The sequence below is a fragment of the Cyclopterus lumpus genome, chromosome 9 (genome assembly GCF_009769545.1).
Source record: "Cyclopterus lumpus isolate fCycLum1 chromosome 9, fCycLum1.pri, whole genome shotgun sequence".
Lineage (NCBI taxonomy): Eukaryota > Metazoa > Chordata > Actinopteri > Perciformes > Cyclopteridae > Cyclopterus > Cyclopterus lumpus.
The window spans coordinates 17,980,638-18,002,804 of record NC_046974.1 but is presented as its reverse complement, the minus strand read 5'-3'; the positions used below and the strand labels follow the sequence as shown (position 1 = coordinate 18,002,804).

At 43.6% G+C, this 22,167-nt stretch overlaps 2 protein-coding genes across 2 annotated transcripts in view; one reads left to right on the top strand and one right to left on the bottom strand.

The window, feature by feature from the left end:
- Positions 1–18,784, top strand: part of emid1 (EMI domain containing 1) — a 46,156-nt gene extending 27,372 nt beyond the window's left edge. The window contains 13 exon segments of the mRNA XM_034542501.1: positions 7,380–7,469; positions 7,556–7,617; positions 7,721–7,853; positions 8,766–8,810; positions 8,910–9,017; positions 11,191–11,298; positions 13,616–13,705; positions 14,027–14,079; positions 14,190–14,252; positions 14,338–14,382; positions 14,604–14,648; positions 16,732–16,816; positions 18,211–18,784. Of these exon segments, the coding sequence (XP_034398392.1) occupies positions 7,380–7,469; positions 7,556–7,617; positions 7,721–7,853; positions 8,766–8,810; positions 8,910–9,017; positions 11,191–11,298; positions 13,616–13,705; positions 14,027–14,079; positions 14,190–14,252; positions 14,338–14,382; positions 14,604–14,648; positions 16,732–16,816; positions 18,211–18,344 (1,061 nt within the window). The 3' untranslated portion in view covers positions 18,345–18,784.
- Positions 18,757–21,913, bottom strand: rhbdd3 (rhomboid domain containing 3). The gene is made up of 5 exons (XM_034542502.1): positions 21,505–21,913; positions 21,013–21,396; positions 20,438–20,564; positions 20,079–20,321; positions 18,757–19,941 (listed from the first exon to the last, which is right to left on the bottom strand). Exons 1-5 carry the CDS (start codon positions 21,665–21,667, stop codon positions 19,752–19,754), a joined length of 1,107 nt encoding a protein of 368 aa, XP_034398393.1. The 5' UTR covers positions 21,668–21,913; the 3' UTR covers positions 18,757–19,751.
- Positions 21,914–22,167: the final 254 nt, after the last annotated feature.

Genomic DNA, 22,167 nt, shown 5'->3' with positions numbered 1-22,167 from the left:
CGCTAAGGAAAAGTTTACAAAGCAGCTTTAATTTGGGTCAACCCGGGTCACGAGGGAGGAGCCCGGTTCCATCGGCGCGTCTGTGTTATTTTTGTCTCTCTTAATAAACGTGAAGGGTGTGAGCTGGACCGTCAGCCTCTACTGTTCACTTTTATTAGACATCTGCTGCTTTCAAGTGGAGGAAACGTTTAAAGAGTGGCGTGTGGATTTGTAGTGCAGCTTTAATCAAATCAGCATACTGCAGTTTGTCAGATGTGCCCACGACTGATGTTAGTCACTTTACACAGACCAACGCATTCACTTTCATTGGCACCATAAAAATGTTTTCCATGTTGCCACATGTCTATTTTTGGTTTTGGTTTTGAATACCACTGGGACAACAACAAATTAGACTTTTTTGCCATTTTTAAATTAAGATTCTCTCCAGTTTATATAAACACAAGATTCGTTTGATGTTTTGTGGCTCTCCGTGTTTGAACACAAGCTGCCTCTCCTGCTGTTGCGGACACTCAGAACACCACCACACGTCTACACCCAAACAAGTGGTTAACAAACAGCGGAGGCCGTCCTGCTCTGCTCAGTAATTAGAGGCAAAGGTGGTGAGTGATTGTGAAACAAAGCCCAAGGTTACTGCAATTAGTATGTTTGAGTGCCTTGCAGGTATTCACCACAGTCTGGTCCAAACCTCTGTGGGTGAGATAGTTGTGGTGGGTCTCTCATGATGAAACCTTCTGGAAAAAACAATAAGCAGGAAGCCTGATGGGCGGGAGGTTATGGAAGGTGAGTGCTGCATCCTGTACAGATAGGTCTACCTCACAGCTGTCTTCCCAGTGAGGCCAGTCTCCTGTCCCAGAATGCCAATGAGAGCACATGTCTTTAGGCCGAACAAACACCTCCGTCAGCAGACCACAGTCACCCCACCAGTCAGACCATTCAGCCCAGCGCTGCACTGTAATTACACACCACTGCTTGCTGTGGAGGGGGTGGGAGGGGCAGATGCACAGCCCGTCACTGCCATCAGCATCAATACAGGCATGTGCTGGAAAAACAGAGAGAGTGAGAGAGACGGCGAGAGTGAAGCGGAGGTAAAGACAGCCCTGTCTGGGACAGAGAGGCGCGAGGAGAGGCAGGAGACCCGCCCCCTTCCTGTAAAAGATTAGAGGTTGTGTGTGCGAGCACATCTGGATGGGCTGGACGAGCTGAAAGGGCTGATGTGAGAATCGGCAGAGCCAAACTGAACACACTGAACTGGCCTCTGCAGCATTTACCTCTGTTTGTGTGTACCATACCTGATATTGGTGGGAACATCAATACACACATGCTTTTAATCTCATTTAACAGCTAAAAGAGGCATCTGATCTTTCTGTCTGAATTACAACAATGGCAATTGTTGTAAACAATGAGTCTAGTCAAAGTAGTTTCACTAACTGTAAAGGATACAAAGTAAAATCAGAAAGCAGACTGTATCCATACTCAATAAAAGAGATGTAATTCCTTTCGACAATAGAATTAAAATGACTGACTTTAACACAATTCCAAAAAGTTCAAGTATATAGATCACCTCTTCAGGTGCAGTAACCAGACTTCATGTAATTAAGTATTTTCCCCGTATAGTGACTGACGGAGGTCGAGCTCTGTGGAGGTTGTGGCGAGTGTGTCCTGCACTACGCTGCATTGGGTTACGTGTCTGAGCTGATGGATGAGGTGAGATGTGTGTGCCCGAGGTGAGAACCTCTCTGACCTTGCACACTCTCACCTCAGGGTCCTGGAGGCTAAAGCAGCAGGTCTTTGCAACACTCCACCTCGACTTGTAAACCAGAGCAGATGTAGACGAGCACTTGTTTTTTAACTTAAACACAGTGTGAAGGCGAGGATTTAGTCTCACTCGGCTTCCCTTTTTCTCTGGGATCAAATTTTTTGGGGGTCGTCTGTAGCTCATCGGGAGATTGGTCATCCTGAGACCACACGGTACCCGGTTCGATCCCCGTTCTCCCAATAGTTTGCATGTCGAGGTGTCCTTGAGCAAGACACTGAACCCCCAGTTGCCCCCCGGGCGCTTCACTGCAGCCCACTGCTCCTTAATAACTAAGGATGGGTTAAATGCAGAGAAGAATTTCCCCACTGTCGGCTCAATAAAGTGTACATTATTATTATTATTATTTCTAACCAATTGTTGTGGCAGGGCAGCGCTTCCTTCTCTGTAATTACAGTTGAACCGGTGCAGTGTGTGGGCTGCTCCATTCTCAGGCGGAGAGGACAAATGATGAAGTGTGTCCCACTCTTTGAGTTAATCACCTAATAAAAGAAAGCAGCGAACCTGGGAAAGCACAGTAAACACGGTGGTTCAGGTGCAGAGCACCGAGCCCTGATGGCCAGACTGAGACCCGTCAGCTGTGTGGGAGGTGGAAGCTGCTGATGGGTCTGCTTGCACTTTAATAACGGCTGTGATTGATTTGAGTCAACCAGGATCCATCTTTTTCTCTCACAATACCGTCTATCCAATACTGGTTAATTATGTATAATATACCGGTGCGCATGTTGACCAAATCTAAAATCTGTATAAATCCCGGCGAGGAACTCATTGAAACAATGTTCAGCAGTCCAGTGATTGCTGTACTGTTCAGCAGCCTGCCATGACTTCAAATAATGACACCAATAAATAAATAGTAATTCATGTGAATTTATCACATCATGGTCTCATCTCGATACCAGATCTGCTTAATTGGGGCAGTATTGGCTGGCATCCTCAGTGGAAAATCTCAGGATCAGGGTCAAACCTGTGTGTGTGATGCACTTTGCACGGAAAAAATACTGAAATTAAATGTATTAAATCGACTCCACTAAAGACTGAGTTTTGAATTTGCTTCAGTCATCGTGTTTTGTTTCTAAAGTTGTTTGGGTTAATTGGGTTTCATATGGGTCTCCTTTTTTTTCTATTTTGCCTTAAAAAGAATAGACAAAAGAAATCACTGGGTCAGCAAACATATGTTCTGAGAAGCCTCCTTTTCAGCTTTATTTCCATGAGTGCAGTGTTTTCCATGTGTGTGTGTGTGTGTGTGTGTGTGTTTATGTAAAGGTAGCAGCAGTCTTCAGTCTCTCGTGCAGAGACAGAGACAAACGCCTTTTCCTTGGTTGGCTGTCAGCATCTGGTCACTAATGATGCTGCAGCGCTGAGCTCAGCTAATTGACCAGACAGAGATGGATCAGGACCTCGCACTCTGCTGTGTATGCGTGTGTCTGTGTGTGTGTTTTGATGTTTGCATCCACAGCTGCTGCCAGGCCCCCTGCATTGCATCTCCCTACAGGAACTCTTCCCACTTTGAGACTCAGTCAGACTAAAGAAAACCGTACAGACACACATTTCCACCATCTGCTGCCGACAATACGAGAGGACAACCAAAGTCTCACTCGTTCGTGCATGAAGCTCTAAAGGCCTGTCTGTGTGCACGCTGCTGAATCTTTCTGCAGATGAAAAATAAACCTGAGTAGGTGACGAGCTTCGAGGATCGACAGTCGGTTCAGAGATGTGTGAGATGTGTGTTTAAGGGCTCTGGTTGGCAGGGCAAACTGGGCTCTTAGCATGAGAGCACTGGTTTATTTTCACTGGGAGAGTATTCCTGAAGGAATGACCTTCGCCCATTAATATTACAGCCACACACACAAAGACACAGCCCTATACAAGAACACATGCACACACACCTCAGTTTGTAGAGCGAGAGGTGCAGCTGCAGTCCTGGTCACCGTTCCCTTGGCTCTCACCCTGGTGGCACCAACAAAACTCCAAGTGGGTCTTAAAGGGACACGTATAACAACTTTGGAATAAAGCTCCCATAATGATATAAATGGTATAATAGTAAAAGCAGGTTGTTAATGCTTTTGTGGAATCCAAGTCGAAGATGTTGCTGCTTCCCCCTTTGGCCTTTTCACACTTGGCATCAATGTGTTGTGTTGAATCACAATTTGCTACCAAGGAGAGCTATCATTCACCCTCTTTCTGTCTGCATTGTCATGCCTGAATATATATATTTATATAATGTGTGCAAGGAAATGAAATAAAACCACAAGGGATCACAAGTAAATACAAGTGAACAGCTGTTTGTCTCAGCTGTATCTGGATGCTGTTTGGATAAAAGATACAAATCTGAACAGACAGCAGTATTGATGAGTTATACAATGAATATTTAATTGGAACAAATTTGATCTAGTGGTACATTTATTTATTCCTGGAGAGCGTGAAGTGAAGCAGAGGAAACCCAGCAGAGGAACTTGCATCAGGGTTTGATCTGAGGCCCACGGGGCGAAATGTGTAGCAAACATATTGCTCAGATTTCAACGAACAATTTTAATCGGCCTTTCTAACTTTAGCCTCCTACTCCATTCATAGAAATACTGTGTTCTGTAATAGCTCACGTTGGCTTTTGGATGGCTTCAGAGCTCCATATTAAACTTTAATTTAGATAAATTCAGTCTAGATAAGTGTTCTGCGAAGTCTGATTTGCTTTTTAGAGGCTTCCCGTCACTTCAGCCAAGTCCTGCAGCTTCAAAATACCTTGCATACACAATATGAAGTGCATAGTATCCTGTACCTGAGCATGAACATTCATCGCATAAATGCCTGAATACACACATTATTAAATGTCAATATGCAATAGGAAAAGATAACCTTCTCCATGTGACCCCTTTGCTCATATCTTCCTCCTTTCCATAGGAAATATTGTGCCAGCAGGGAGAAAGATTATTCAAAGAGTGTTAATAAACACACATGATTACACTCTGTGTGTGTGTGTGCGTGTGTGTGTGTGTGTGTGTGTGTGTGAGACAGAGCTGATGTAAGGACGGCCTCTGGCCTGCTGAACTCTCTGTGGGGGTATTTCTCTGGTGAAGAGTGACTCAGTCGCTGATTAGGAACCAGTGCAACATGGGGGCAAATGGTCAAATGCATTCACACATTTCTTTGACCACCCCCCACGAGGGCAATTAGCCCACTGAGAACAAAGAGTGAATACAATGAACTGCGTTGATTGGGGGGGGGGGGGGGGGGGGGCTCCATTAACTGTGGCGCCCTTATTGTTGTCCAAATTCCATTCTCTTTCTCCAGACCTTGAACGCAGCCTTCACAGTGTTAACAGACTCTCCCGAGAGATGCAGAAGAAAAGAGGGATCTTACAGGATTTTAAATGTTGTTGTTGCAACACAGACAGAGAGAGTGTATAAGAGGTGTGTGTGGGAGACCGCTGCGCTTGTGCCAAAGCAGGGTTAATGCTTCATACAATAGCAGGAGTGTGGGTGAGGGGGAGAAGTGATGCCTTTAGGGGTGAGAGCTAGATTTCCTATCCAGAGCCCCTTTTGTAATGGAATGCAGCCATCTATATGAGCCGACCTCCAGAGAAAATGTCCTCGGCGTGTGCATGTACACTCACACACACCTCTCTTTGTCTCTGCAGACGTCCCCATGTGGACTGCAGTGCGCTGCAGATTTGTGTGTGTTCTCCAAGTACATTGTTATCAATATGAAGGAGCGTTTTCTACAATCTAGAGCGCATGCCATAACATTTCACTCGCAGCTCTGACATGGTTTAAATCCATCTACACTTGTAATCCTGTGAGAATTACCTAGAACCCAAAACAGTGAAATCATGAGTGCAGAGGTTGAGGAGGGGGGATTATTGAGGTGGTCTCACTTTACCTTAAACCATGTGTTCTGTGTACTTTTCAATCACTGAACCCGTTATGTTTTATTGTCTTAAGTTCCCAAACGTTTATTTTTCTTCTTGACAATAAGCTCTCCACTTTCCTTTCCACCGTCTGCAGTGGATAGAGATGGATCATAACATCTGATGGTGCAATGAGGGAGGCTGTTGCGCTCCTGCTCCATCTTGGTGCTGCAGGTGCTGCTTGATGGCTTCTTTTAGTATAGCACTTGGCGTTGACCACTGAATGGCAAAGACGTGCTTCCTGGCGGCTAATGAGGTGCTGGACCCAGCCGCTTGTTTGTATCAGGAGCACCTGGGCCGACCAGAGCCAGACCAGGCCAGACAAAGGAGTCAGTCTAGCATTTCCAAAAGTCTGCCCATTCAAAACATCCAGAACCCGGGGACACAAACTCCCACACTTCATAAAATGAAGGCAAGACAGAATGCAAGCCGAGACGAATTTTCTCTCTGCACAAGGAAACTATTGTTTGTCTTTACACTCCCTCTCTGAAAGGCTTTGAGATTGTGTACTCCAAAGAAACGAGGCAAAAGGAAAGCAGCTTGGCAAAATGTGTGTCTCTTGGATATGAACCAATGACAAAAGCAGGAACCGTCTGGGGATTTCCATTTCTGTCTTGTCTCCAACTTTCAACTTGTTGTATTCTTATTGCCAGCTCTCTCTGGCTTTTCTAATATTGAGAAGTTCCTCTGGAGGATAGACACCCACAGACAGAGAAGCCAAGAGTTATTTCTGGTATCATCGTGAGTGAGACATCCTCACACGACCCACAGCACAATGTAACGTCCATATCATCCACATTGCATCTGTCATTGGCACCTGTGGCCCACAAAAAACATCAACCAATCTTTTTATTTGTTTCCTACAATTTTAGCACATGGGATATACAGTTGAGATTAGGCGACTAAAACACTTGGTTAAAGAAAGAGAGAGATCGTGGTTACGGGACAAGTACAAAATAAGCATTAATTGGATGTCTGTGGAGTGCCTTGGTAGTCGAGTGGCATATGCCATATACGTAGCTGGGTTCAATTTTGGCCCTTTGCTGCACATTATACCCCTCTCTCTCCCTCCCCCCTTTCTCAGACACACCCGACGACCTCCACACTCTTGTTTACAGATATCTGCATAAGGGAAATACGACTTCCTGCACTTGTCAAAAGAATTGCAGAATCTTCCAATATAACTTAAATGTCTAGGATATTGTATTTGCTTCACGTCGTCTGTCTGTCAGCCCTAAAAATAGTGAAAAATGTCCAATAACCCCAGCTAATGTCTTCAGATGTCTTGGTTTGTCTGACAAACAGTCCAAAAACCAAAGATGTTCAATGACATCAAATAGAAAAAAACAACAAAACCCTGCATTTGAAAGCTGAAACCAGAGCAACGTAGGTGTTTTTCTTAAAGAACGATTTGCTGAATCAACTAATCCTCTCGGCTCTACTGTCAGCAGTAAGTTGCAAAAAAGCATTTGAACTGGTTTCCACTGGACAGACACAGTATGATGGTTAATGGACTGCACTTATATAGCGCTTTACGACTTGCAACAACCATAGTGAATGCAAGTAGAAACCTTCAAATCTGAAGATTGGGTTTTTAAGGTCAATAAATTCCCTATAAATTCAAATTCAAGCCACATTTTTCTGTGTTTGTATCTTTTGTTATAGATGCAAGGAAGCAGCTTGTAGCCCAAGAGGCCGTCAGGAAACCATCCACTCTACGCCGCCCGCCTGCACGGACAGGAGAGCCGATCTCTAGTAAGGACATGTTACTACTTTGACTCTACTACAGAAGAGCAAAGGTATAATATATGTTTAAGTGTCTGATTCTTGATTTTTTTTAGATTGTCTCAACTGCAGTCGAATCACAGCTTTGACCGACAGGCTGAGCTCACTGGAGGCGAAGGTTTGGAACTTCTCGCCCAGCCACATTATCTGAATCCCTGAAATATGATACATTAATCAAGTATATTGCCCACACTTGTTTTACGTATGTCTTCTTGAACCAGGTCCAATTATACACTGCCCCGGCATCCATATCACATCGCCAGCTTCAGGGTAAAGGAGCAACTGCACCAGAGGCCTCATCACTGACGGGGGCTGTGCCCGTTCAGGGAGCTCCTGGTGAGCAGGGACCTGCAGGTAGGTCTATCATGCTGTGATGCATGGATATGTGTTTTGATAATTGATTCAGAAATCCCTCTTAGCCCCTCTACCTGCTCACCTCTGCTCAGATCCTATTTCCTCTACTGCACACACACTCATTTAATTTACCTTCACGGCACAAAAACCAACACTGAGGGTTCCCTAACCCTACTGCACCGTCAGAGGACGTTTACAAAGTTATATTAAAATGTGTTTTACCCAGAACTTATTCCCAGTTATAGCCACCATGTGAAGGCATTTTATGTGATGTATAGAATATTTCAAATTACTCTGACGGAAGACGTTTTTAATCCCTGTGCTGTCCACGACCCTCATTCACTCATTCACTACTGTCTGGAGAATAGACACTCAGTAGTTTTGGACTTTAGTACTTTAGCACCCACATTACCCACAATGCAATTTGACCACCGACAGTACGGTCAGAGATTTGGTTGTGAAATGCTAGTAGAGGCTAATGTAGCTTGAGCTGTTAGCCTAAAGCAGAGATGAGGATCTGGCTACACAGGTCTGGTATACTTCACTCTACTCCAGTGACATCACTTGAGATCATTTTCCCTCACCCAGCTCCCTCTGGGGACATGAGGGACTTTGTACAGCTTTTTCCTTCACTTTTTCAACCATCGATTATTTTCAGAAATCCTCATAGCTGAGTCCAAATGAATGAATTACTCCTTTACAAACTCCTCAAATGTAGCTTTTCTTTAGTTGATGAAAACTATTTAGTATTTGGGAACTGAAATGTAACTAACTAACAGATACATCTTTTTGCTCTATGACTGAGACAGAATTTAGATAATTTCACTCGACCCCCAGTGGGTTTTACACAACCTCTTCTCCAGGTGATTTCAGCAAAGATGTTTAAACCGCTCCTCTCTGTTTTCATTACAGGTCCACAGGGTGAAAATGGCAGAGATGGGCTTCCTGGCAGAGAAGGTACCTTGTAGCCACCGTTGTGTTCTGCCCATGTAAAACCATTGAAAATGAAAACAAGTTAAGGCTTATTGATTACTCATGACTGTTTCCGCCTCTTAGGGAAGACAGGGTCTCGTGGGTTGCCAGGTCCCAGTGGGCCTCGGGGGGAGGGTGGGACAAGGGGCCCATCTGGAGCCCCTGGATCAAAGGGATCTTCAGGACCTGCAGGTAAGAGAGGACTAAAAGTAGAAATAGAGTTCACGGTTAGCAGAAAGTTGTGAGGTGAGAGAAACAAATGAACCTCGTCTTAGTCGATGTTGACACAGTTTGTCCACAAGCATGTTGTAATGATTTCTGTGCGTCACTGAGAGAGCCGGAGGCTGTTGCAGGGCAGTTGTATACTTGCCTGTCCACTTAGTCTGATGTCTATAGAACAAGACATTTTAAGGACTCACTGTTGACCAAAGACCTGTGGAAGACGTGTTGTCCTGCTTCAGAGTGTTTGTCTTTCTCTTAAACCACTCAATCAGCCCACAGACTCTCCAGAGGTAAATGTGAGATTCATTTGCTGTAGTTTTGTCATTTTGTTGGTGGTTGACTTTTTAAAATCATGTGTTTCTAAAAACAAGTGCTGTTTCAGTGGGCAGCAAAAATAATTAGTTTTCAGACTACATATAAACTCCTCCAAACATGTGCTGCTGCTCACCAACCAGAGTCATCAATCGGCTCTATGTATTCAAAGCTCACTGGTTATGTACAAATAATAGATGACCTGTTGGAGAACAAGTAAATCCACAGGCAGCTGTGACATGAATGATGACTAAGTAAATGTCAGTATAAGTTTGTCACAACATCTGCTCTCGCTATAGGCTTTAGTTTCTCTGCTCTGGATCATGAAGGGAGTGCCTCTCTCCTCTCAGGCTAACACATGACCCCTGCTCTGTGCCTGCTGCTTGGTAAAGATGAAGATTTAGAGCAAAAGTTAAACTACAAACTCACTTTCCAAGAAGCGCCATGTGACTTCAATCTGAAATGAACATGATCTATATATACACAAATCCCAGGTCCTTATGATTTCCATATGCCTGTGGTGTTATTGTTTTTTCTATCTCCATTACTTCATAAGTGCCCAAAGCCAGAGCTATGTCTTAAGTTGCATCCGAAGCTCTGTTTTCCTTATTGTGCTGATTCTTTTTCATTGTAAAGAGAAATATAAACACGGGACTGGAATGTGTCCAAATGTCATGAAAAATGTAAACAAATATGATTTTGAGCCAGAGGTCATTAGAAAGATGGGAGAAAAGTGAACACGTGTTGTCAGGAGAAGTGATATTGTGCATCTCATGTATTCTGAGAAGTTACAGGAAAGTTGTTTTACAAACTTTGACTCATATTTTGACGGACCTTCCCCCGGCTGCTCCAGGGAACCATTATTCTGCAGGAACAATTTAAGTTGTATCCACTAATATGTCACATAAACTCTAAATGGCCACTTTGATTGGCCATTTAAACCACTACTCTGCAGATTGTAGCATACAGTCTCCCCGGTGCAGCCAAAACACAGCCGGTCATGCTGCAGTGTTTACCAAGACTAAGTGAAAACAGCCCACAGAAGTGTCAAATCAGAGCTGTAATAACATTACCTTGCAAAGTAGCAATTAGTGGGCTGTCATTGCCAGTTGCATCAGTACATAAACAGAGAGGTGATGAGTCTGGGTCTGTTGGAGGGCAGGAGGTGGTGTTTAGGGTGCAGCATTACTTCAGCCGAGTCCAAACAATGAGGTCAGATATATTTGTGGTGGTGCTTTTTTTCCACCTTCAAAAAATGGCTGGGTGAGGAGGAGGGACACTTCTGGACCAGCCCATATGGACCAGCAACAGGCTTTTAATCAAGCACACACAAACACACACACACACACACTAGCAGCTAGTAGTGTGTATGCTGGGAGCATTTATTTTTTTATGAACCAGTGCCAGCAACACTTTGCACAGTTTAGTGGTGTTTATTTGAGTTTCCCCATGTCTCTAAATCAGTTCCCAGCACCCTGACCATTAAAGACACTCCTTCTCTTTTTGATTACAGAGAAACAAAGTCTCCCAATTAATTCACTTCTCCTCTGTCGAGTTGCTCAGCTTACTTCATGTGCACATACATACATAATGCACACGCACACACACACACGCATCCTGCCAGACACTATGATGTTGTATCATTAAGCACTTTATCTAATCTATTTCCTCTCCGGTCTTTGTCATAGTTTATCCTCCTATCATCACCCACAGTCATTTATCATTACCAGTCTGCAGTTGTGCCGTGAGATTTTATGATCATATTTTGCTATGACATACCTCTCAAGTACATTATTTCTGTCAGTGATGTTTCTGTCATTTCCCCTCTCAGGACCCCGTGGTCCACAAGGACTCCCAGGAGAGAGGGGTCTATCAGGCCCACCTGGCCCTCCAGGGCCTCCAGCTCCGGCGAGTGCCCACATCCCAGAACCAGATCACAGTAAGACCCTGGACAACTAACAGGCTTCATACAGTCACCATGACACAAATTCCACACCAAAAAGTGTGTATGTTACTCATTTAAGTCTTAAAAGAGTACTTTACTAATTTAGTATTGCCTTAAAGAAGTTTCAAAATTGATGCAGCAGAACTAAAGATATTGAATTCTTTTTTTCGATACATCCGTCTTCTGGTCAAAACCTAGTGCCTACATTACCCACAAGGCAACTCGACCACCAACCATTTGGGTGGAGATTTGGGTGTGTTAAACTAGGAGCGGCTAATGGTACACTAAGTGCTTTGTACCTCCTCCCACACGTCTTTTATTTTCAAACGTGTAGTCTTCAGGCTCTACTGACACTGACTCATTATGCAACTGTAGACCTGTAAACATACTTTAATATGTAAAACCGGCTCACTTTCTCTTTTATTGCTGTATATTTCCTTTCAATGTAACACAATCAGTTTGCCATGAACCAGCATGAGCGCATGTACACAAATCAAATCTTTGCCTAAGAGCTTTCAGAGGTTTTCGGACTACTGATAAACAAAGGAAACAAAGAAAATGAGAAACAGACAGGATGGTGGTAATTCTCTAACCGCTTCTCGCTTCATATTGTCTACCAGCCAAGTAGAAGAGAATCAAAGAGTATTAAATGAAGGCAGAGACAGTCTGAGATGCACTCAGACTTTACATGCTGTGATGAGAACCTGTCCATCACTGATGTCACTCAACAACTTCCAGATGTAGGCAGCTCAGACAGCTCACCAGCTTAAGCTGCTGTTGACTCCGGCTCTTTCAAGGTCAATGCATCTGCGTTTTTTAAATGTGGATTCAGTGGTAAAACAAAGAATGCAGCGAGCATACTTGTAAGCTCTGGGTTCCTGTGTGGATATACCCTGTGGGTAGGTTGAGGTTGGCATGATGATTGCCGAGACTGCAAGCCATTTCTTTCACATCAAAGTAACAGTAGGGGACGTGTGGAGCTTCCTTTGGAAAACACTGGATTATTTGGCTTTTACGTCTGCATCAGGAGGTTGGAATTCCCTTCTGCTGATCAGGAGAGGCTCCTATTCAGCAGCCAGAACGTAGTAGTGAGGAAGAGCATTGTGGTTTGAACATCGTTCACACATTCTCATGTTGTGTTAAGTCACAGATGCCAGTGCGTTCTTTACAGGAAATGGAGAGCGAGTAGAAATAGACAGAGCGAGCGGCCCCGTTTTGGATGTCACCTCTGGTCGAGATTTGTTATCTCTCCTCCTCCTCCTCCTCCTCCTCCCTGTATCTCCTGACTCATGTTGGGATTGGATATGTGTTTCCTCTCCATATAAAATGACCTAATGGCCGCACGCTTCCTCTATCGCTCACACGCTCACCACCCTCTTCCTCTTGTAGACTCGGTTAGATGAAGACATTCAGTCAGTGGATATGGAAAGTTTTTTTAATGAATGAGAAACACAGATCTACTACTGACAGGGCTTTTGAACACATTTTAGTGTAGTTTACCAACCTGTTGAAGTCATTAGGGGAAGTGTTCATATTTGTTGGAAAACACTGCCCTCTGGAGGTTACTCTAATGTAATAAAGAGCACCTTTTCATTTCAGGCTTCTCAGGCAGCATCAACACAGTTGGATTTCTTTGTGCACCACATTTACTGCAGGAATGCAGCGACTTATTAGGTGCTTGTGACAGCAGGAGTCAAGACCCGTTCAGACCCGACACAACAACGTCACTCCTGCACTTTGAAAAGCATTGTTTCCAAAGTGTATGCCGAGCCACATTCGTTTTTTTTGCAGCGTTGAGAAAAGCTTGGGCGCAGTGAGCTGTGAGCTCAAAACATGTTCAAACATCACACACTTGTTTGAACAGGCTTGGGTCAATATTTTTCACAAGTTCATATCTGTTAAATCACAAATTCAACTGTGGGAACAAGACATTTCACCCCAGGCGTCTTCAGATTCACTTCTCAGGGAGCACTTTCTCTCATGCCTCCTTCACTAAAACCATGGACTTAAACCTAAAGACCACCAATGTAACCAAATACAACCATTTGATTGGCGGAGCTGGTTGGAGGTAAAGCATCACATGAATTGCTGCATACCCACCATACAAAGAGAGTAACATTACATGTTCATGTCATGGCAGTGTGTTTTGGATCTGTTGACAATCATTGAATACAGTTTTGAGTCCCAATGATTACCTTAAAAGCAAAATAAAAAGAATATAATTGATCAAATAATACGTGTATAAAACTGTACAGTGATGAACAAACTGAAGTAGCTCCCATTAAATACGCACAATTTGTTTGAACTCCAGGTCGCGGAAAAGACCTCTTCTATAGCAACACTTTCCATGACTCACGAGGGTTGCCTGTTCCCGGACCTCAGGGTCCCGCCGGACCTGTCGGTGAGTGTTTATCGCTTTCCATATTGTGTTTATCCCTATACTGCACAGGGTATGTTTGTGAAATATCTCAAATGCTTTTACATACAAAAATACAACCTCTCGGTTCATTTTTTGTGATTTTATATGCACCGATGTTTATCCTTAACCAGGTGACACAAAACATCCCTCATAGTTGAGTCCACACACTGAAAGTTACTTTTTAGCTTAATTAAGTCATAAACACCTACACATATACATAACGCAACGACACAATGCGCAAAACACAATTAAAACCCACCTCCACCATGAGTACTAACATGAGTCGTTCTATCTATTACGCAGGTCCACCAGGTCCCAGAGGCCCAGCGGGACCTTCTGGCCCGTCAGGACAGAACGTAAGCTCACTCACAGCATTGTGGTGCACTTACGGAGTTTAGCACTGTCAGATTTGTTGCAGTACAAATTCATCACTGTCATTCTGAATTTCCTGCCCTATTCAATTCAGGGGAAATCTGGAACCCCTGGAACGCAGGGCCCTGTGGGTCCAAAGGGAGAACGTGGAGAGAGAGTGAGTACACCCACAACTTGAGGACATTCAGTAGGTTTTCCTCATTTAGTCTGCGTCCTTAAACAACAGGCCTTTGGTTTTTCAGGGTCCTTTAGGTTACCAAGGAGAGAGGGGCTTCAGAGGCGAGTCGGTAAGCTTCCTCCACCTTAACCGCATTGATGATTATGGCCTGAGTAAACAAGCTTATGGGGCGAAACATCAACACATGTCATAGCTGGTTATATTACTGTAAACTACGCTAACCAGCAGCGCTACAAGTCACACTGACCTGCGACAACGCAGTATGAGGAGCTCGTTCTGTTGAAGTAAACTGCTGTCATATTTGATTCTGTTGTGGATATTTCTTTACAGGGAACACCAGGTGCCAAAGGAGAGCCAGGAGTGAAGGGCTTGCCGGTAAGAAAGTGGTTGGTGGTAGTTCACAGTTCACATGGTGACTCAGGGCCTGGACACGAGAGTTTTACTTCTAGTTTCTAGATTGAACAAAGAGTTTTAAGATTCCTTTGTTGAGCATTAAATATTTCCTCTCCGTCTGTCTAACCCTTTTTTTTGTTGACCTCTTTCTCGATTTACAAGAACAATCTAAATGTAAGACATCTTTGATTTTGTGTTCACTTTCCAATGCAATTAATCTATTCTGAAAACTAGAGTTCAAGTCTAACCATTTCATACTTCTCAGGTTATGGTTATGATCTTGTTTACAATCACCATGTTTATGGCTGTGATTAGCCACAAAGTGGCATCCATCTCTTTTTCTCAAGTTCATACTTTAGTGTCTGTTTTACATTGTTGTTTCTGTTTGAGTATTTGTGATTTTAGCTGTTGATCTGTCTAATTTTGTGTGTGGAATCTTCTGGTGTTAATGTGTTTTTGTTTTTGTTGGTCCTCGGGGTGTGCTCTGGACTGCTGTCCCCTGTCCTCTTGACCCTAAAGCTGTCTGACTCCCTCTGCAAGCTACTGTCCCCATGGCTACCTTTCACAGTCACCTTTTCAGCATCTGACTTTGGCATATACATACAAATATACAAAATACAAGAAACAATGTCAATCTTGTGACAACACCATGCATCAGCTCTGACTGAGTTAAGTCATGTAGAATATAGTGAAAATCCCTCTAGAAGCAAATTTTATTAGCGTTTTCATTGGAATTCAACTGTATTTCTTTGATTTTATGGACTTCCAAATGTTTCAATGAACCACAAAGTAAATCTGTGAAATGTATATGCCAAATCACTCCATATGTGTCAGTGGTGGGTCCTGTTGGGTTTAGACGTATTGTGCTCTGATGTGAGTGGAGTGGATACAGCGATCCTATTTCATCCCACAATGCAACCCTGCATGATTTTCCACATAAACTTTCTTTCCTGGATATGAAAATCAACTACAAAATGCATCTAATGAGTGAAATAACACTGAGTGGTTAACAAAGAAATAAGGCAAAGTATCTCTAAATTGTACATTTTATTTGAGGATTCATTCTCTGATGACAGAGAGTCTCCAGCCATGCTGGGCTCTTTGTCAGGCTTCAATGGAAGCAATCTTTCATGTTCAAAATGACACATTACTGATGTTAAGCAAATATGTTTAGCGTGTCTGACATCATAGTTTAGCATCTGCTACACTACACACGAAATACAGCTTTGGTTGATGGGAATACTCCTTTGTTTGAGCTGATGGTGGGGCTAAATTAGAAAGTCAGAGTATCTCTATTCATGCCAAACATTTCATGGCAAACCATACCAATATTTCAGCCTGAAACAAAAGTGATGGATCGAACCAACAAACTAAGCCACGCTGCCAGCATTAAAATAACATTTAATCAGTTATCGTATGACTCAGAAACTTTGCCTTTTTTGTCCAAACATAAAGTATGTTGTTTGTCTTACTAATGAAGGCATTTCACTCACCTGTGCACCAAAAGCTTCCGCTATTCTCTGCATGCCTTGATGCTTCCAGCTGCTTTACTTCTCTTGTTCAACTCTTCTGCTATTTCTCAAGGTACAACTCATGAAGCCATGGCCCTCACCCTTTCTCAAAAGACAAATGAATAAGATTTCAGTGTAGATCTATCCTGGCTTCATTTGGTCCGGCACCGTCAGATAACTTTACTGACTGAAAATATCGCCTGGCTTAAGTGCTACTCAACAAACAGAATGCAAGATGGCATGATCAGATCTAATCCGGGGATAAATGTAATCCAGTTGTGTTACGTCACCAACAATGAGGCTGGCCTGTAATGTGCATGCCGATGTTGCCCAGGCCCAGCATGGCCGAGACTACTGACCTCATATAGCAGCATGGCCAGAGAAATGAGAGACAAATACGGGGAACAGAAATGTCTGAGAGTGCTGGGCAGACATGTTGGACTGTTTTAACCTTCTAACTGCTGAATTGTATTGAGAGACAAAATGACTTGCATCTTGGCGAGCAGTTCTTTTGCTTGTGCTCTTTACCTTGACGGCTGTATCTATCTTCACAGGGGGACGGCATACATCAGATCAGAGAAGCGCTGAAGATCTTAGCCGAGAGGGTTTTAATCCTTGAGACTATGATCGGTATTCATGGTGAGTAGGAGGCCTGAGGCAGGGTCAGCTTTAGGCAGGGGTCAAAGGTGGTGGGGGCAAAAACTGCCACCGTACCTCACTGCTGGGACAGGGAGTGGGAACAGTTGCGAGCAGCCCCAGGACTCAGGCTGGTGTTTCCACCCCCTCACACAGTCCCCCTGTCACTGCTCTCTGATAGGACATTAGCTTGCAGATGTTTCCACGACTTGCAGGCAGACCTTGAGCTTCTGGCTCGCAGGGTGACGCTGCTGGAGGCTATCATCTGGCCAGGTAACGCTGAGACATCCTCACCCACAGCTCTGCCAGCCCTCGCTGTCCTTTTTGACAAGATCTAAAATGTCTTGATCGAGTGTTAGCGGCATTACATTGACCACTTGTACCTGAACTGCTGATTGTTGATCTAGTCACTGAAAGGCGGATGTATTCTTGTGTATGAATTGTTTTGGTTGTAGCACAGATATTTTTAAAACCCTGAAAACCTATTTACACAATCACATGAGTTATTTCACTCTTCTTTGTTCTTTGCTCTTTGTGCTGGTTGATGTCACAAACTTTCCAAGCACCAATAAGGATTTAGCAACATTTGAATCAAAATCAAATGGAGTTTGACATTATTTGGTTGCTGATGTCGCCAGCACCGTCAATGACATGTGATCAAACCACGCCCACACAGTCCTGCTGAGGCAGATTAGCTGAGTGTTAAACTCCTAATAAACTAAACTCATGAAATAAATAATACCTACGATTTTTTTTAATGTTGATTGTTGATTTAAAATTATATTTGAAATCAAGTTTTTAGGGGCTTTAGTCATTTGTATAATAACCATGCTTTGTAGGTTAATTTGTATCGATGCATGTAAAGTATGTTAGTCTAGCCAGTAGTGCTGCAATGATAAGTCAATAAACCAATTAGTCAAATGACAAAACTGCTGCAATTTTGATAATCACTGAATTCCTAAGTAATTTATCCAGGAAAAAAATACCCAAACAATAGCTGATTTTAGCTTCTCAAATGTGAGGATTTGCTGCTTCGTGTCCTTGAAATTGAATATATTTCAGTGTTTAACTGTTGCTGGTTGTCAACAAATGTATAGGAATCAATAAATAGACAAATTGATAACAGTTGTTGCAGCCCTAATAGCCAGATGCACCTACTTTACAGAAGAATCGAGCAAAGAAGGATTTGATAAATCCCTTGAACACTATTTAGTTAATTATTAATTTTGATATAAAAACTGGGCTCCTGGTGTCCAGTCAAAATAAGAATCCACTCATGACACCTCCAGGTTAGCAGCAGCGTCAGAGTAGACTTGGATTAGGACTGCAGAGTGCACATTTCCTCACACACTGATGGACAGGGAGGCCCCGTTCCAACTGCTGTCTTTCTTCAACAGAGCCTGATCTAGGGTCTGGGGACGGACCGTTTGGCACAGCCTCCCCTAGTTTCTACAGAGATAAGCGAGCAGGTGCGCTTCCATATCGACTTGCTTCTCCTCTGTCCACCAACACCAAGGTTCGAGGGCAGTAGCCCCTTCCCGCTCACCCTGAGGATCACAGGCTGGGTTGACTCCCCCTCCTCTAGGTCTCATCGACCGTCATCAGATTTAGACCTTATCTGATGCCCCTTCTGGGCTTTACCGATTTAGGATGGGGGACACCTCAGGGAAACTCCACTGATACTCCACCGTGCCCTCCTCCATCGGGAACCTGAGAACTAGTTTGACCCCCACCCATCACCATAACCAAACACGTATGTTTACATAACACACCCAACAGCTTGCTGTGTCTCAATGCTTTGGCTCCAGAAGCCAGGCCTCAGAGTGAAGATGTTTAATGTTTGAAAAAGAGGAAAATCAGATTCTCCTGTGGTGCTCCTCGAGCTACAAAAGGTTCCAGAAAATAAGGGTAATTTAGAGTAATCAATGACAGGAGAAATCAGATGTGAGGAAAAATAGACTGGAGTTGCGTTTTTATTTCTTTCACGGTGTACCTGCAATCTGAAGAGATTCCACTATTTAAGTATATTGAGCATGTACAGTTTGCAGGACACAAGTACACAATCAAACCTCCTCTTCTAGTATTCATTTTGTTATAATCATATTGTTTAACTCAATTGTATGTGGTGCACTAAAAGATGAAGGCATCTAGCTAAGATATGTGTTGCTAACAGTGATTTGTAGTTTGCTGGTGTGTGTTGTCCTCCCCCCCTTAAAGTACACACTGATAAAGTGATTTAATATACAATAGTATATTTACATTTCGTCTGTGCACAAAAAGCACACACATTTGGGTTTGGTGACATATCAACAGAAACAGTCATATGATCTGTTGTATTCTGAAAATAAAACAAATTTTAAACATCTCTGGAATTAGCTTTCCATCTTAAATAACAAAACTGTTAATGGAACTTGAACATATTTTTACCACTGTTGATGGCTTAAACCATCCTGATGAAAAGACTTGATAGTTTGTTTTCATCTTATATCAACCTTATTGTGAAACTATTTAAAATGATTATTGTATCTTGTTTTGTATGCTGTTGTGTAACCATTTTATATTTCATTCAACTCTTTTTTCTTGCAAATGTGTTATTGTGTAAAGATAATCCTGTCTAGATGATTGGTTTAATAAAATAATGCTCATTGTTTTTTTTTAACATGTTACTCTTCATTTGTCATAACAACACAGCAGCCTTCATGCTCAAGTGTCCATTTGATATGCCGATACAGAGAGGGTCTCCAAAGCAGTCGAATTTGCACCTGCACTTGATTTGAGTCACAGTTGTGGCGAAAGAATAACTCGCTCTTTCTTCCTCCCATACATTCTGATAATGTAATTCGCTCTACACGTAGCCCACAGGGAACATTAAAAATAAAGCTCAGCAAAACCCAAGCATAATGAGAGTCCAGTATACTGCACCAGAGCAAACCCTGTTTCAGTCCACAGGAGTGTGCCTGGTCTCAGTGCCCTGCAGAGGGCTCTTCTTCCCTTTTGACACCACCACCGCCTGTTCTCCGACACTGTCATCGATGAGCAGAGAAATAGCGCCATCTAGCTGTTTGGAGGCTGCTAACGCCACCACGGCTTTCTCTGTGGGGAATCCCATCTTCTCCAGCTGCTGGAGTCTGAGAGGAAACAAAATGTCTTTTACTGAATAATTACTTGAAATCACATAAATAAAACTGTACTTGGGAATAATGTGAGGAGTTTTACAAAAAAAATGCAACACGCTATATATGTGAAGGTATTGCATTTTACTAACCGCAGAGAGGAAACTGATGATTTGGGCACCTCCACTTTTGCATCAGGGTTGTCAGGAGCATCCTGTAATGAGGCCAGTATTCCTGCTTTTAGCATCTGTTCCTCCAGTACCTCGGCCTCAGACAGTGCAGCAGACTCTTTCATTATCCAGGCAGGCACTGGATCCACCCATGGGTGGTGGTTCGATTGATCCCTCATGGGGGGAGCAGCTGGCTGATCTGCAGGCATCATCTGAGAAAGGGATCTAGAAAACAGACATGTGACAACAGATTATGTTAAAAATATGAAATCTGCCTCTGCGTGCAGGTGGTGAGTGTGAATATTCAGTGAGACTTTTGACATAAACAAGATGAATCCGACCTCTGCGAGGTAATGCAGATGGGTAATCTCAACCTGGCGGAAGAGCGAACATACACCCAATCAGGAAGGAAGTCCAAGAACCTAGCCTCCTCCAGCTCCTGTAACATCCCAATGAAGGACTGGTGATCTGAGAGGTACATTAAGTGCTATAAAAAAAAGACATGATGCGTCATCAATAGATGTGGTGGGGGAGGAGCTGGCACATTTCGACTAAAACTCTCAGCAAGAAATCCCACACCTATACTATGGGTCTTAGACGATTACATTTTGATCAAAAAGCCTGAAAAAAATAAAGTATTCGAAAAGTAAAAAAGAGCATTTAAATGTGTTCCCAAACTGATGTTCTCCTGGGCATTACATTATGTAATGTTAAATGTCTATGTAATAAGAATGAAAAAACCTACAAGTTCAACAAAACTAACAGCACAGGGCGACATATGTCAATAAAGCACAGTCTGTGCACACCCACACAATCCTCAGAAGAGGTCTAATCAAGCATCTAAAAACTATTATTTGTTTGTTGGGAGAATACATTTCAGTAGAAATGAAATGGCTGCGTCAACAGGAAAGGATACAGTTGTGTCCGATAAATATCGTGCAGAAGTGAAGCAGGGCTGGTGTCCCGGGCAGCAGCAGCAGCCCCATCAGCAGAAGAAGCCAGGGGAGAAACCAGACTGGCAAACACCTCAGCAGCCTCCTCTGTGCCACCTGACGACACTGCGCTGCAAACAGAGCCAGCTGGATGGCAGAGTAACCACAGATGCGACTCGCCTCACCCCCACCGACAAAGATCACCAGGGTGTAGAGCACAGGTAATATGCTCATCGTCAGGATGGAGAGGGCGAGAAAGGCGACTGTCCCCCAGCGACGCTCCTGACAGGGTCCAACCAACAGCAGGAGGGCCACGCTGACCAGCAGAGAGGGCAGGTCATCGTGACTGAAGGCATACAGGAGCACATCTGGGGGGGGGGGGGGGGGGGGGGGGGGGGGGGGGGTCATGAGACAAGTCTGTGTTACATGCGTTGGTTTGATCACTGAAGTAAGAGAGCCATGAAACACACAGGTACCTCTGAGCCTTGGGAAGTCTCCACCTGGACCGACGGTGAGACTCGCCTGCACGCCCCCGGCATACATCAGGAGCGAGAGTGTTGTCAACAAAGATGTCCCCAGACAGGCTCCAGGGCGATCGGATCCAAACCAAAACCCGGCTGACCATAGACGATGAAGCATTGTTTAAGATGAGCTGTAGTTTCTACGCTCACTTCTACTACTGCGGTCAAGACAGTCTCCACTTCGAAAAACAACTGTGACGACCCTCGAAATAATTACCTCCTAACTTCTATTCCTGACCACTTTTCCTTGACCTCTGTGGAAAACGTCACGGGGCCAAGGAAAGATGGGAAGGAGAATTCATGAGGAGCTAGGAGAAGACAATCGCGGTGTTTAGAGAATCCGACTCCACTTCCACTAAGCTACGTAGTTATGATGCGACGGCAGGCGCATGTTAGTGACTTCGGTCTGCAGTGGTGAAACTACAATGTTCAGGAGATGGACTACAAAGAAGCGCATCTTAGATACTTCGTCCGTGTTCTTGTAGTGTTGTCTCGTGCAGACGACATGAACAACCCGGTTCAAAGTATTACTTTATTAACGAGGTTGGAATATAAATGAAAGGATAATATAAAAGTTAAACCAAGGGATTGTCACAGAGAGAACACAGCTACTAAACT

Excerpts from the sequence above, each read along its gene's own strand:
- rhbdd3 (XM_034542502.1), bottom strand. The coding sequence starts at position 21,667 with ATGCTTCATCGTCTATGGTCAGCCGGGTTTTGGTTTGGATCCGATCGC. Across the intron at positions 21,397-21,504 it reads AGACTTCCCAAGGCTCAGAG|ATGTGCTCCTGTATGCCTTC; the intron begins GTACCTGTGTGT and ends CCCCCCCCCCAG. Across the intron at positions 19,942-20,078 it reads TCATCAGTTTCCTCTCTGCG|ACTCCAGCAGCTGGAGAAGA; the intron begins GTTAGTAAAATG and ends GTTTCCTCTCAG.